The 12,493-nt window shown below is 44.7% G+C and overlaps 1 protein-coding gene across 1 annotated transcript; it reads left to right on the top strand.

Moving 5' to 3' along the window:
• Positions 1–232: 232 nt before the first annotated feature.
• LOC145165062 (uncharacterized) lies at positions 233–1,018 on the top strand. The gene has a single exon (XM_079083696.1). The coding sequence runs from the start codon at positions 233–235 to the stop codon at positions 1,016–1,018; it is 786 nt and encodes a 261-aa protein (XP_078939822.1).
• The last annotated feature ends 11,475 nt before the right edge of the window (positions 1,019–12,493 follow it).

Raw genomic sequence — 12,493 nt, 5'->3', positions numbered from 1 at the left:
CCGTGAACTACTTTTTGACCGTGATCCATCCTTTGACCGTGAAACCTTCATCCTTTGACCGTAAAACATTCATCTTCAAGTGTACGACCGTGAACTGCCTTGTGTACGTTCGTGAAGAGTGTACGGCCGTGATCTGTATACGGCCGTAAACCCACTTTGGTGTTTGAACAATTTCAATTGTACTTTCCTTGTTAGTTTGTTTGTTTAATCAAATTTAAAAAAAACAAAAACAATGGAATCTCAAAACACTACCATTCATCAAGACCTTGACTCCATCATGGGAATGACCACACGCATCCCAAGACTGCTATCTGCTGAAGGTTTCCCAGAGTGGAAATATCATATCGAAAACTATATCAAAATGAAAGATTTCAAGACTTGGAGATGTATTTTGAAAGGACCTGTCAGAATCACCACAACTCACGAAAATGGAACAATTGTTGATAAAGAGTATGAAGAGTACACCGATGAAGAATTTGATAGAGTTGAACAACAAGATAAAGCATTTGCCACACTTACTATGGCTTTATCACCAGAAATTTCTCAGGGCTTCCGAGAATATACGTCTGCAAAAGCTCTGTGGGAGGCACTGATCGAGGTTTATGAAGGGAACGAAGACATGAAACAAAGTCGCCAGGATATGCTCAGGCAAAAGTTTAACATGTTTAATCATGTTCTAGGCGAATCATTGGAAGTTCAATTGCAGAGGTTTATCACCCTTATGACCGAAATGAGCTCTGCTGGTGTCTTGGTAACTAAATCAGAAATCAACAAAAAGTTACTCAATTCATTGCCAAAGTCATGGGATATGAAATTTTCTGTAATCAAGAAGACGAAGGAGCTTAACCGTGTAAGTCTCACTGAAACCATGGCAATTATCAAAGCCTGCGACATGGACGACAAGCAGAGGGAGATTAATCACGTGAATTCATACTCAACAGCTAATCTCGGGATTCAATCCAATAGTGCATTTTCATCCTTCACTACCCCACAAGTTCAACCGTTTGTTGCTCCTTAACCACTCTCTTATTTCACTCCATCCATGCAAAGTGTTCAATCGTCAATGTATCATCCACAAGCTGCATCTTCCTCAAAAGCACCTGTTTCAGCTCCTGCTGTCAAGGAAAATGATGAAAACTTGGCTCTTGCTACCGGCTTGGTCAACTACTACAACGCCTTCGTGGCTGGCGAGCTTCCTCCTCAACTATCTTTTGCTGATCTGGATCAAATTCATCCTGAAGATGTTGAGGAGATGAACATCACATGGCAAATTGCTATGACGGTGTTAAGAGCAAAACAGTTCTCCAAGAAGACAGGTAAAAACAATTGGGGAATGAATTCTGAAAGGAAGGTGGGGTTCAACAAGGGCAAACTTAGATGTTTCAACTTCCATGAACCTGGTCACTTTGCCAGAGAATGACCGAAGCCAGACAGGAGGGAAAACAATGAAAGAACTATGGTACATGTTGGAAGTAGCAGGGGAGCTTCCACCAATAACCAGACAACAAATCTAGCAGTGGTGGCACAGTCGTTTGATTGGGAAGACCAGATACAGGCCCTGAACATTTCAGGACCTGAAAATGCGCATGTTGCCCAGATTGACGACACCCCAGAAGGAGAAGATGAAGTGGACCCAGAGGCAGAAATGATGGAACCGCAATTCGCGTTCATGGTGCAGACCACTCCAGAGCCTGCAAAGCCAGAGGTCAGTGAAATTTCTTGCTCTCAAACTTGTATTAATACTGTCAAATTTTTATGTGAGCAAATTGAACTGATAATGAGAGAGAATGAGGAACTTAAATATGAGAGATACACCCTTAGGAAAGGCCAGAAACCTTTAAAAGAAGAACTAGAGGCCAAGACTAAGGACTTGAAGAAACTTCAGGGGGACTATAACAATAAATGTGTCAATTATCGATATCTTCAGAAAGAATTTGATGTTGTAAGTGCTGAACTTGACACATTGAAGACCCGTTTTGCAAATGCCGATTTTAATTTTAAGAAATTCGATGTGTCAAGTGAAATAGTTGCAACAATAATTGAACACCAAATGAAATGGAAGGACCAGAAGCAAGTAGGAATAGGTTATGAGAGTGTCCCTCCCCCATTCAATCAAACTTATACTAACACTCCATTGACTCAAGTTGAGATAGACCGGGAACCATTCATGGTATATGGTAAACCAGCTGCTGAACAGGCGAAATAATGTAGTGCTAGGAAATTAGATACTAACGTTTCTACTTCCGATGCAGACTCGTCAGTAAGCAAGGGAAAGCAGAAGGATGGAAAGATTGAGTCTAATAATTTTGTGTCTAAATTTGGTGTTCCTATTTTAAACAATGATGAGTCTCTGTCTGTTAACACTGATGTAATTTGTGATGATTTGGTGTCAAACTCTAATGCTTCTGATAAATGTGGTGTTGTCTTTGTGAAATTTGTTGAATCTGACACTTGCACATCCACACCTTCTACACCTATCACACAATCTGACTCCTACAGTTGCACGTGTGGGAAAGTTAGAAGAGTCAAAAAGAGCACAAATTTTGATAAAGGCGGTACCAGTTCAAATGATAAAAAACAAATATGTTTCAACTGTGGTACTGCCACCCACATTGCTTGCAACTGTCTTAATAGGGCATTTGTACATTTTTCAACACCGAGAAGAGAAAACGAGTCTCGAGGAAGGTCTCTAACGAGAAAGTACTCGATATCTCGTCTTCATAATTGATGCGACATCGGCTCCGACCACCTGCTCTGAGGATGTGCTTCTACGCCGGAGACTGATCTGCGAGGTCACAACAGAGAACTGCGTTAGAGCCGCCCCAGGGACTGTGCCCCGGGAGCTGGTGGATCTGAGATGGTTCTCTTTAGCTAGAGAGAACCATATTGGTGCTGGTGGTGTATGGTGGTTGACGGCGGAGGGTGGCGGTTGAGCCACCCGGCCGGAGTCTAGGGTGGCGGCTGAGCCAAAGGGAAGGATCCCCTTCCATGGAGGAGGTACTGTTCATTATGTAGGGGACAATTAGGTCAAGGGGAATTAGGTCAGGCCTTGGGCCAACCCAATTCAGGCCCAACTAGCAAGGAGCTAGGCGAGGCCGCCCGGAGGCGCCGAGCGGGGCTGGCGAGCACGCACCAGGAAAGGCTGGCGGGCGCGTACCAGGAAAGCCTGGTAAGGGAGCGCCAGGCCGGGCCGAGAGGAGATTCCCCAGCGAAGCTCGCAAGGGAGAGCCAGGCCAGGGAGCGCCAGGCCGGGCCGGCGGGGGAGTCCCCAGCAAGGCTGGCACGGGAGTCCCCAACGAGGCTAGCGGGAGCGCACCAGGCAGGGCTGGCATGCTAGAGTGGTCTAGGTCATGCTAATAGACCATACATCATCAAGTCCCCCCAGTTCGATGTTATTGGTACGCGGCCAATGACATTGGACTGGACTAAGTCATATAAACCAGCAGGAGAGTCCCCAGCGATGCTGGCAAGGGAGTCCACAGCAAGGCTGGCAAGGGAGCGCCACGCCAGGCTGGCGTGCCAGAGCTGTCTAGATCATGCTAATGGACCATACATCATCAAGTCGCCCCAGTCCGGTGTTATTGGTATGCGGCCAATGATATCGGACTGGACTTAGTCAAATAAATTGTGCGTAGTCAAGTCCCCCTAGTCTGATGTGATTGGGTTGCGGCCAATCAGGCCAGATTAGATAAAGCACCAATACAATAAATAATAAAGTGAAATGACCGAACCTCGCCCACGAGAGTCGTGGGGTTGTGCGAAGAGCCAAACATTACTTATGTAACTTGAGCTGACTTGATACTCCTTTTTTGATAGGAGTGCGAGCTGATCGGCGCGATTCAACATACTGTTGTGATCATGCAAACCGAGGCTAAAGGTAAGGGTTACGCAGCAAGGCCATTGCCGAGACCCAGGCGACGAAGATGCTGAGGGATACGCGATGAGGCTACAGGTAAGGGTTGCGCAGCGAGGCCGTTACCGAGGGCCATGCAACAGAGATGCTGAGAGGTTGTAGGTTGCAGGGATGCTGTCTTGATAACCTTCTTGTTGGAGAATAACCTCGCTATAACAGGATGTAGTGTGGAAAACGCTTCATCAATTGTCGGAGCACAAGAGAACCATGATGATTATGAGAGAGGAAGCACCGAGAGCGCGGTGTTAGGCGTGGAATAGGCTTCTGATGCACGACTTATGGTGCGCGACGATACACGACTTATGTTGCGCAGCTTAGAAGAATAGCTTGGGCTTAGCAGCCACCGATCATGGAGATGTTACGCGGGAGAGCATCGCGCGGAATGGATCGGGCTTGGCTGCCAGCGATCGTAAGTACATCACGCGGGAAAGCATCGCGTGGATTCATATAGTCAGGTTGCGAGCCTTTGAGCCTCGTTGGCGGAGCATGCCGCTATAGTGGAGCCGAGCTGAGAAGTCAAGCGACTCAAGGCAAGGGTGTTGAACCTCGCATGCGGAGCGTGCCGCTATAATGGAGTCGGGCTGAGAATCCAGGCGACTCGAGGCGAGGGTACTGAACCTCGCATGCGGAGCTCGCCGCTATAATGAGTCGGGCTGAGAAGTCAGGCGACTCAAGGCAAGGGTGTTGACCCTCGCATGCAGAGCTCGCCGCTATAATGGAGTCAGGAAGAGAAGCCAGGCGACTCGAGGCGAGGGTGCTGAACCTCGCATGCGGAGCTCGCCGCTATAATGGAGTCGGGCTGAGAAGCCAGGTGACTCGAGGCGAGGGTACTGAACCTCGAATGATTGGGCGTAGCACCCTACAATCTATGTGTCTAGGTCGTGTGACTAGTCTAGGTTAAAGCGAAATGGTACCTGATGCTTTGCTGCATCGCTAGGCGTACTAATAATTGATGCCTCGGTGTCTTGGTTGTTTGTGGAGAGCTATGCAGCGATGCTACTTAGAGTTGGATAACGTAGTTGTTGTCAAGTGGTGCACAGCGAGACTGCTGTCAGGAACTGGTCAACAGGGTCGTTAAGGCCCGGGCAGCGAGCTGCTAGCGATAGGTGAGTAACACGACTATTGAGAGTTGGGCAACAAGGCTACCGAGAGTTGGACCACGAGGCTACTCTTTCAATCCGGAATACCAATGGCACCTCGGGGATGCACCATCACGTATATTATCGGCTCTTCATATATTTTAACTCTACCGCTTCGAAGTAAAAATGACTTTTGCATGGTGTCGTACCAACCCTTCTCCCACTCTTTTTTCTTAAAGGAGGCGAGGAAAAGGGGAATGATGGATACATAGCTGCTGAAAACTGAGATACATAACTGCTGGAAAGAGCTAAGCGATGCAAACGCTGAAAGGAGCTGGGTAGTGCGGATGTCGAGAATTGGGCAGCACGACTGCTGGGAGTCCGACAGCGTAACTGTTTGATGATTGAGCTTTGCGACTGCTGAGCTAGGTCGCAAGGCTACTGAGGGCCGGGGTGCACGACTGCTATGAGCTAAGCAGCGAGACTAACATTTCCTGTCAACATGAATGGTTGGAGTTGGTCAGCATAATTGCTGATACTCGGGCAACGCGGTTGCCGAGGGTTATTTCGAAATGCTTCGCGAGTAGTAGGCTACTACTCTTCTCCTTCCCCCTCTTTTATTATTATTATTATTATTTTGTTTATTTATATATATTTTTTTAAAATGCCAAGTGGTCTGGACCGTTAACGCGTCCTTGCAATTTGACTTTGTGTTGAGCGAGATCGCAGCACACGAACGATGAACGGTTGATCGGTAAAATTGCCTTAAAAAACATCCCATCTTCTTGATATAATCATGGAGAGGCTTTGAGCCCAACATGTTAAATATTTCAGCCCATTTTTTTTATAGAGGGAGCCTATATCCAAAATAGTAGAAGCCCAACATAAGAGTTATTAGAAACACTTGCAAATTATCAGTCGAGTATATATATATATATATATATATATATATATATATATATATATATATATATATATATATATATATATATTTCCTTGTAAACGAATCGCATTATACTGTCACCACTTTCTATTTCTCTCTCTTTTATTTTTTTTTTTAATTTTTTTTGAGGTCATCGGGTCGATCCGGGTTGTGACGTATCTTATAAAGTCAGTTTCTGTTGGACGAGATCTCAACAAACGGGTACTGCAGTTGACCATTAAGATTTGTCTTGTGAGAAATATCCATTTTAGTTGTTGGGCTAGCTCAAGAAACTTATTTGAGTGAGAAACCCAACAGAATTGTTGAGTCCAAAATAAAATCTCAATTCATTCATTCATTTGTGGGCCCACCCTAGTTTATTTTCTCATTTTTGGAAAAAGAAATCCCTAGTTGTCTCATTGTGACGTTCCCAAAATGAGAAACGCGAATGGAGATGTTGCCCTCCTGCCTGATGACGCTACTTAAGTCCCAACTTTTGAAGACGAGGTCGGATCTATGAATTTCCCAACTGCGTGGTCTGCTGCGTCGCCTATTGAGGGTCTGATGGTGATGATTATAATTGGTGAAAGGCGGTTGACTGGGATGGCCGACGATGCTACATCTTTGGTAGGCGGCTATAGATCCAGAAATGGGGGCCTTCAATTGATACCAACTGTGGTCCGATAGGTGGAGCTGTTGTCACTGGGCGCCGTCGAGCGATCGGCGGCTACCTGCCTCCGACTTCCTGCAGTAGAGACAGTTGGTATATAAGCCTTTGTTGGCAGCGACTGGTGGCGCCAATATTGGTGACGAGGCTTACTCTCCAAAGATCTTCGTTTGTGGGGATTCAAGTGGAGTTCCTTAGCAAAGACAGTTGGTATATAAGCCTTTGTTGGAGATCAGGGAAAGGTTGTGGGTCACAGCTATCATCACTCGTTGCATAGGTTGGGGGTTGCTGGTAATGCTCAAGTTCTGCCGATCTACTGGTCGACGATGGCAGCGAGTTTCTACAGCAGCGGGTGACAATGGCGTTGGAGCTGTTGGATGGCTGATGGTGTTGAGGCTGCTATGGTCTATTGCCTAAGCGCGATCGGCGATGGCGTTAGGCAGCGTTTCCGGCGAGGGCTAGTCCGACCAGAGGAAGGAGATAGTGATAGCTGATTTTCTTGAGGAATGAGATGGTACATTGGTCGTTGGCAGTCACGATGGAAATGGAGTAGCGGACGGAAACTAGCCAGCGATGCTGGCGAATTGGCACTGTTAACTGCTCTTAAACTTTTGTGTACACTGTAGATGGCGGGGCCAACTACCATTCCCCCCCCCCTTTTTTTGGCTGAGAGCAACAGTTGGTGGTGCCCAAGTTCCTGCAAGAGAAATCGGGGTTTCGGAGGTCTTTTACTACTGGGAAGATGTGTTAACAGGTGATGATTAGGTTTAGCTTGCCTTCAAAATCGATTTGTTGGGTTTTTGACTGGAGATAACCAACGACTGGAGATGGTCCGGTGAAGGTGCCCAGTTGTTGGAGGAAACGGCCTTGGAGTCGACGGTGGGATGAAGTCGGGATATCGGGATATCACATCAGCTGGCGTGGAGAGGTAGGCCTGGTGGGTCCCAATCTTGGTCTTTGTCTTTTCTAGTTGAGTCTTGGTAGCTTTATAATTGTGGGACCCGTGTGAAATGTAATAGCAGAGAATAGGTAGTACAGCTAGTTACCACACCCTCCCTTCTTTTTTTTTCTTTGTGGATTGTAGGATTAGAATTGACAGCTCATTGTTGTGCTATTTTGTACAATCTACTGTAAAAATATCTTTTTTTTTACGAACTCTTGCTTTTATATGAATCTCTTTACAGATCTACTCTTTTAGTAGTACTCCTCTCCATCTTTTTTTTTGTTTGTTTTTGAAAACCATTAGCTAAAATGGTAAAACCATGGGGTAAAAGTAACTTTTACCAATGTTTTGAAATATACAGCACAACTTAAACAAACTTGTATCTATAAATCATTATTGAAATAAATTTCTCATAATATATGAGCTGAAGTGGGTGGTAAACAATATTAATTTTTTTTTCCAAAGTTGTACAAAACACAAAACTCCTAAAAGCCTCTTTCTCTTCTTTTTTTTGAAGGTTACTGATGAAACACATTAAGATATGAACAAAAACTTCTAAATTTTTTTGGAGATATACAATCAACAGAGCTGTTCTTACAAACAGCTGTTTCAAGAATGGAAGGTATAGACAAAAAATCTCTAGGTGAAAACGATTTACTTGTAATATCGGCTAGAGATGTGTAAAAAAACTCACAAATTTTTTTTTCTTCTCAAACTTGTTGAGAAACCTCAAGATATAAACAAAAACTGGAGTCTGATGAGGTTCTCTCCTCATAAAACTTTCTTTTATTTTCAACTTGCTCAACAAGTCATCAAAACATAAGCAAAGAAACAGATCTAAAAAGATCTTTGTTTTCTTTATTTAACTTTTGAAGATAAACACCAAAAATATGAACAAAAGGAAAGAACTCGATTTGTTTTCGAAATGTACAAACATCTCAGCTGTGCTTACAAACAGCTGATGCAGGTGGTAAAGTTGTTCATAGAAAATCTTAACTCAAAACGATTTTCTGATAATATATGGGCGGAAAATGAGATAAAAACTCATATAAAATTCTTTTCTTTTCATTCTACTCAACAAACCCCCAGAATATGAACGAAAAACGAATCTAAGAAGATTTTTGCAAACTTGGGGGATGATAAGTGAAGAAAATTGTATAGACCCATACATCTGAACTAAAAACGAAAATGGATCAACAGATCTGAAAGATTGTGAAGCAAATTTGGACAGATCTTGGAAAAAACGAAGAAGATCTGAGCAAATGATGGGGTAAAACTCATAGAGAACTTCATTTCTTCTCAACTTACTGAGAAAACCCCCAAAATATAAATAGAACGGATCTAACAAGGTTTTTCCTCCCAAAACCTTCTTTACTCTTCAGCTTGCTCAACGGATTTGAAAATCTTTAGTTTTCTATCTCTAAGCTTCTAGAGGAAGCACCAAATAAACAACTTGAATGAAGTTGTATATGAGAAATCAGGAATCAAAACCGATTTTCTTAAAAATGAGCAAGCAAAAGAGGTAAAGACTTGTAAAATATTGTTTGTTCTTCAACTTCTTGAATAAAATTCAAAAATATGAACAAAGATGGAGAAAAATTCATAGAAATCTCTTTTCTCCCCAACTTTCTGAATAATCCATGAAAATATAGATGAAAATGAGATCTGATAAAGTCTTTTAAGACTTGAGGGTTGATCAGATGAACTAAAACGAAACATATCTAGACATCTGAGCAAAAAACAAGGCAGATCTGAAGATCTAAGCGAGAAAAGTCAAACAGATCAAAAGATCTGAGCGAAAAAACAAGCAAATAAAAAGATCTTTGCACAAAACTAAGAAGATCAAGAGATCTGAACTATGGATAGACAGATCTGAAAAGATCTTGTCAAGAACTAAATCGATCTGAACAGATCTTGGCCAAAGCCAAACGGATCTGAACCAAATTGTGCTAGAAATGAACAGATCTGAGGAAAACCTTAACTGAAACGACAGATCTGAGCATATCTAGACAAGAAGGAGATGATTTATGCTCGTTCGAGTCCGGGATGGCGCCAAATGATGCGACATCGGCTCCGGCCACCTGCTCTGAGGATGTGCTTCTACGTCGGAGACTGGTCTGCGAGGTCACAACATAGAACCATGTTAGAGCCGCCCCAGGGACTGTGCCCCGGGAGCGGACTCCGACGGTCAAGTTAGATCATCTGGTAGATCTGACATGGTTCTCTTTAGCTAGAGAGAACCATCTTGGTGTTGGTGGTGTATGGTGGTTGACGGCAGAGGGTGGCGGTTGACCCACCCGGCCGGAGTCTAGGGTGGCGGTGGAGCCAAAGGGAAGGATCCCCCTCCATGGAGGAGGTACTGTTCATTATATAGGGGACAATTAGGTCAAGGGGAATTAGGTCAGGCCTTAGGCCAGCCCAATTCATGCCCAGCTAGCAAGGAGCTAGACGAGGCCTCCCGGAGGCGCCGGGCGGGGCTGGTGAGCGCGCACTAGGCAAGGCTGGCGGACGCGTACCAGGAAAGGCTGTTAAGGGAGCGCCAGGCCGGGCCGGGAGGAGAGTCCCAAGCGAGGCTGGCAAGGGAGTCCCCAGCAAGGCTGGCAAGGGAGAGCCAGGCTAGGGAGCGCCAGGCCGGGCCGGCGGGGGAGTCCCCAGCAAGGCTGGCACGGGAGTCCCCAGCGAGGCTAGCGGGAGCGCACCAGGCAGGGCTGGCATGCTAGAGTGGTCGAGGTCATGCTAATAGACCATACATCATCAGTAATGATGATCGGAAAGTTCATAATGATAAGAAAAGGGCTGATATTAAAACGAACAAACAGGTTTTCACTAAACCAGTTACATGTGCTTTGCCAAAATCAAATGCGGCTAAGCCAAGGTCGATTTCGTTAAAGGGTGCGTCTGGATCTTCGACTAATCCTAGCCGAAAATCCAAATGCCCAAAGCAAAAAGAAAATATTTCTAAATCACCTTTAATTCTTCAAAATCTAAGTATCAGTGGGTGCCCAAATCTATTCTTGTCCAATCATCGCCATCTTCTGACGGTGCATTTGATTGTAATTCAAAATTGAAAAATCAAGAGGATAAATTTGTGAATGTTAAGGGTAAACCCAGGGTTGTAATGACCTGGGTCCCCAAAACTATTTGATCCCGCTCATCGTGCAGGAACAGCTGCGGAGGAATGTCGTCAGACCATGGTATGTCGACAGCGGTGGTTCCCGGCACATGACAGGAGACATTTACCAGTTGCACAACATTCATAATTTTAATGGGGGATATGTTTCCTTTGCGGGAGGGTATGGAGGAAACATCAATCAAAAGGGAACAGTTTCTAATGGAGTGCTACGCTTCGAGAATGTCAACTACGCACCTGAGTTAAAGCACAGTTTGTTAAGCGTTTCTCAAATTTGTTACAAGGGCTACTCGACGCATTTTACGGACACAGAATGTCTAATTCTGAAGCCATGCATTGTCATCCCTGATGAATGGATTCTTGTGAAATCGAAACAGGACGGCAATGCATATATCATTGACATGAACAATGATCTCCCTGAACAAGTCACCTGTCTCTTCTCAAAGGTTTCGGAGCACAATGCTATGCTGTGGCACCGTCGGCTCGGACATGCTAACGCAAAGAACCTGAATCGACTTGCAAATAATGAAATAGTGCACGGGCTTCCTGTCAAGGATTTTATCTCGTTTGAAAAGTGTATGGCTTGCGCTCAAGGAAAACATCACAGAAAGCCACATCCGCCAAAACAGGTTAATTCAATAAGTCAGGTGCTTCAATTGTTGCATATGGACATATTTGGTCCAGTCAACATCCTCAGCATCAACAAAAATCTATACTGCTTGGTGGTTATAGATGATTTCTCGCGGTTTACGTGGGTCTTTTTCTTGTCCAACAAGGCTGGGATTGCTGACCTGATTAAGAATTTTGTTGTGATGATAGAGAACCAGAACAATCACCAGGTTAAGGCGCTCAGAACTGACAACGGGACGGAATTCAAGAATGCCATTCTCGATCATTTTTGTGCGGAAAAAGGGGTAGTGCATCAATACAGTGCCGTTCGCACACCGCAGCAAAATGGTGTTGCTGAGCAGCGGAACCGAACCCTGCAAGACGCCGCAAGGACGATGTTATGTGACTCTAAAATTCTAGTTTTTTTTGGGGCCGAGGCGATTAACACGGCGTGCTATGTTCAAAATCGTGTCTTGATCAACAAAGCTCAGATGAAGACTCCGTATGAAATTCTATATGGTCACAAGCCATCTGTTAGTCATTTTCGTATCTTTGGCTGTCCTGGCACCCTCCTTCATCTGGAATCCAACCCCAAATTCAATGCCAAAGCTGATGATTGTTATTTTTTGGGATATGCTGCTCGCACGGTTGGAGGAGAACGGCGTACAGGATTTACAACAAGAAGACAAAGCAAATTGTAGAATCCTTTGATGTGCGCTGGTTGGAGGAGAACGAGACAGACGCCCAAGTGGGCCCAGATTGGTTATTTGACTACACGTCTCTATTCAAATCGTTCACTGTGTCTTCAGATAATTTGTCTGGTTCCTACTCTAGTTCGAAGGAAGTTGTTGACGATGAAGATGACGAAGATGTGGTGTACAGACCACCAGTGGTGCCTTTTATGACTCCTGCGGTGGATGAAGCTGTTACAAGTACTTCCCTAGGTTTCCCATGCCAAAGAACCGATCCTGATGCTGAAGCCACTCCTCTTACACCTTCAGAAAGTGATTTCATGACTAAATACACTTCCGCTGCAACTCAGACTTTCATGGAGTTACTCTTTCCAGAGCTGATTGCTAACGAGTATATGGCTAGCACTTCTGATGATTCCAGATTATTTGAGGTTTCTGATACAGCAGATGACGGACACATCAACATCAACAACCTTCCGTAACACTCAATGACATCAGCTAGGAGCTTCCCTCCGAAATTCAACGCGATCACCCGGTC

This window comes from Lactuca virosa, chromosome 3, assembly GCF_052849685.1.
Source record: "Lactuca virosa cultivar CGN04683 chromosome 3, Lactuca_virosa_CGN04683_v6, whole genome shotgun sequence".
Lineage (NCBI taxonomy): Eukaryota > Viridiplantae > Streptophyta > Magnoliopsida > Asterales > Asteraceae > Lactuca > Lactuca virosa.
Note: the sequence above shows the minus strand (reverse complement) of the source record. Positions and strands in the feature narration are given on the sequence as shown.

What these genes read in the sequence shown, in the direction of transcription:
- LOC145165062 (XM_079083696.1), top strand. Translation starts at nt 233, where the DNA reads ATGGAATCTCAAAACACTACCATTCATCAAGACCTTGACTCCATCATG.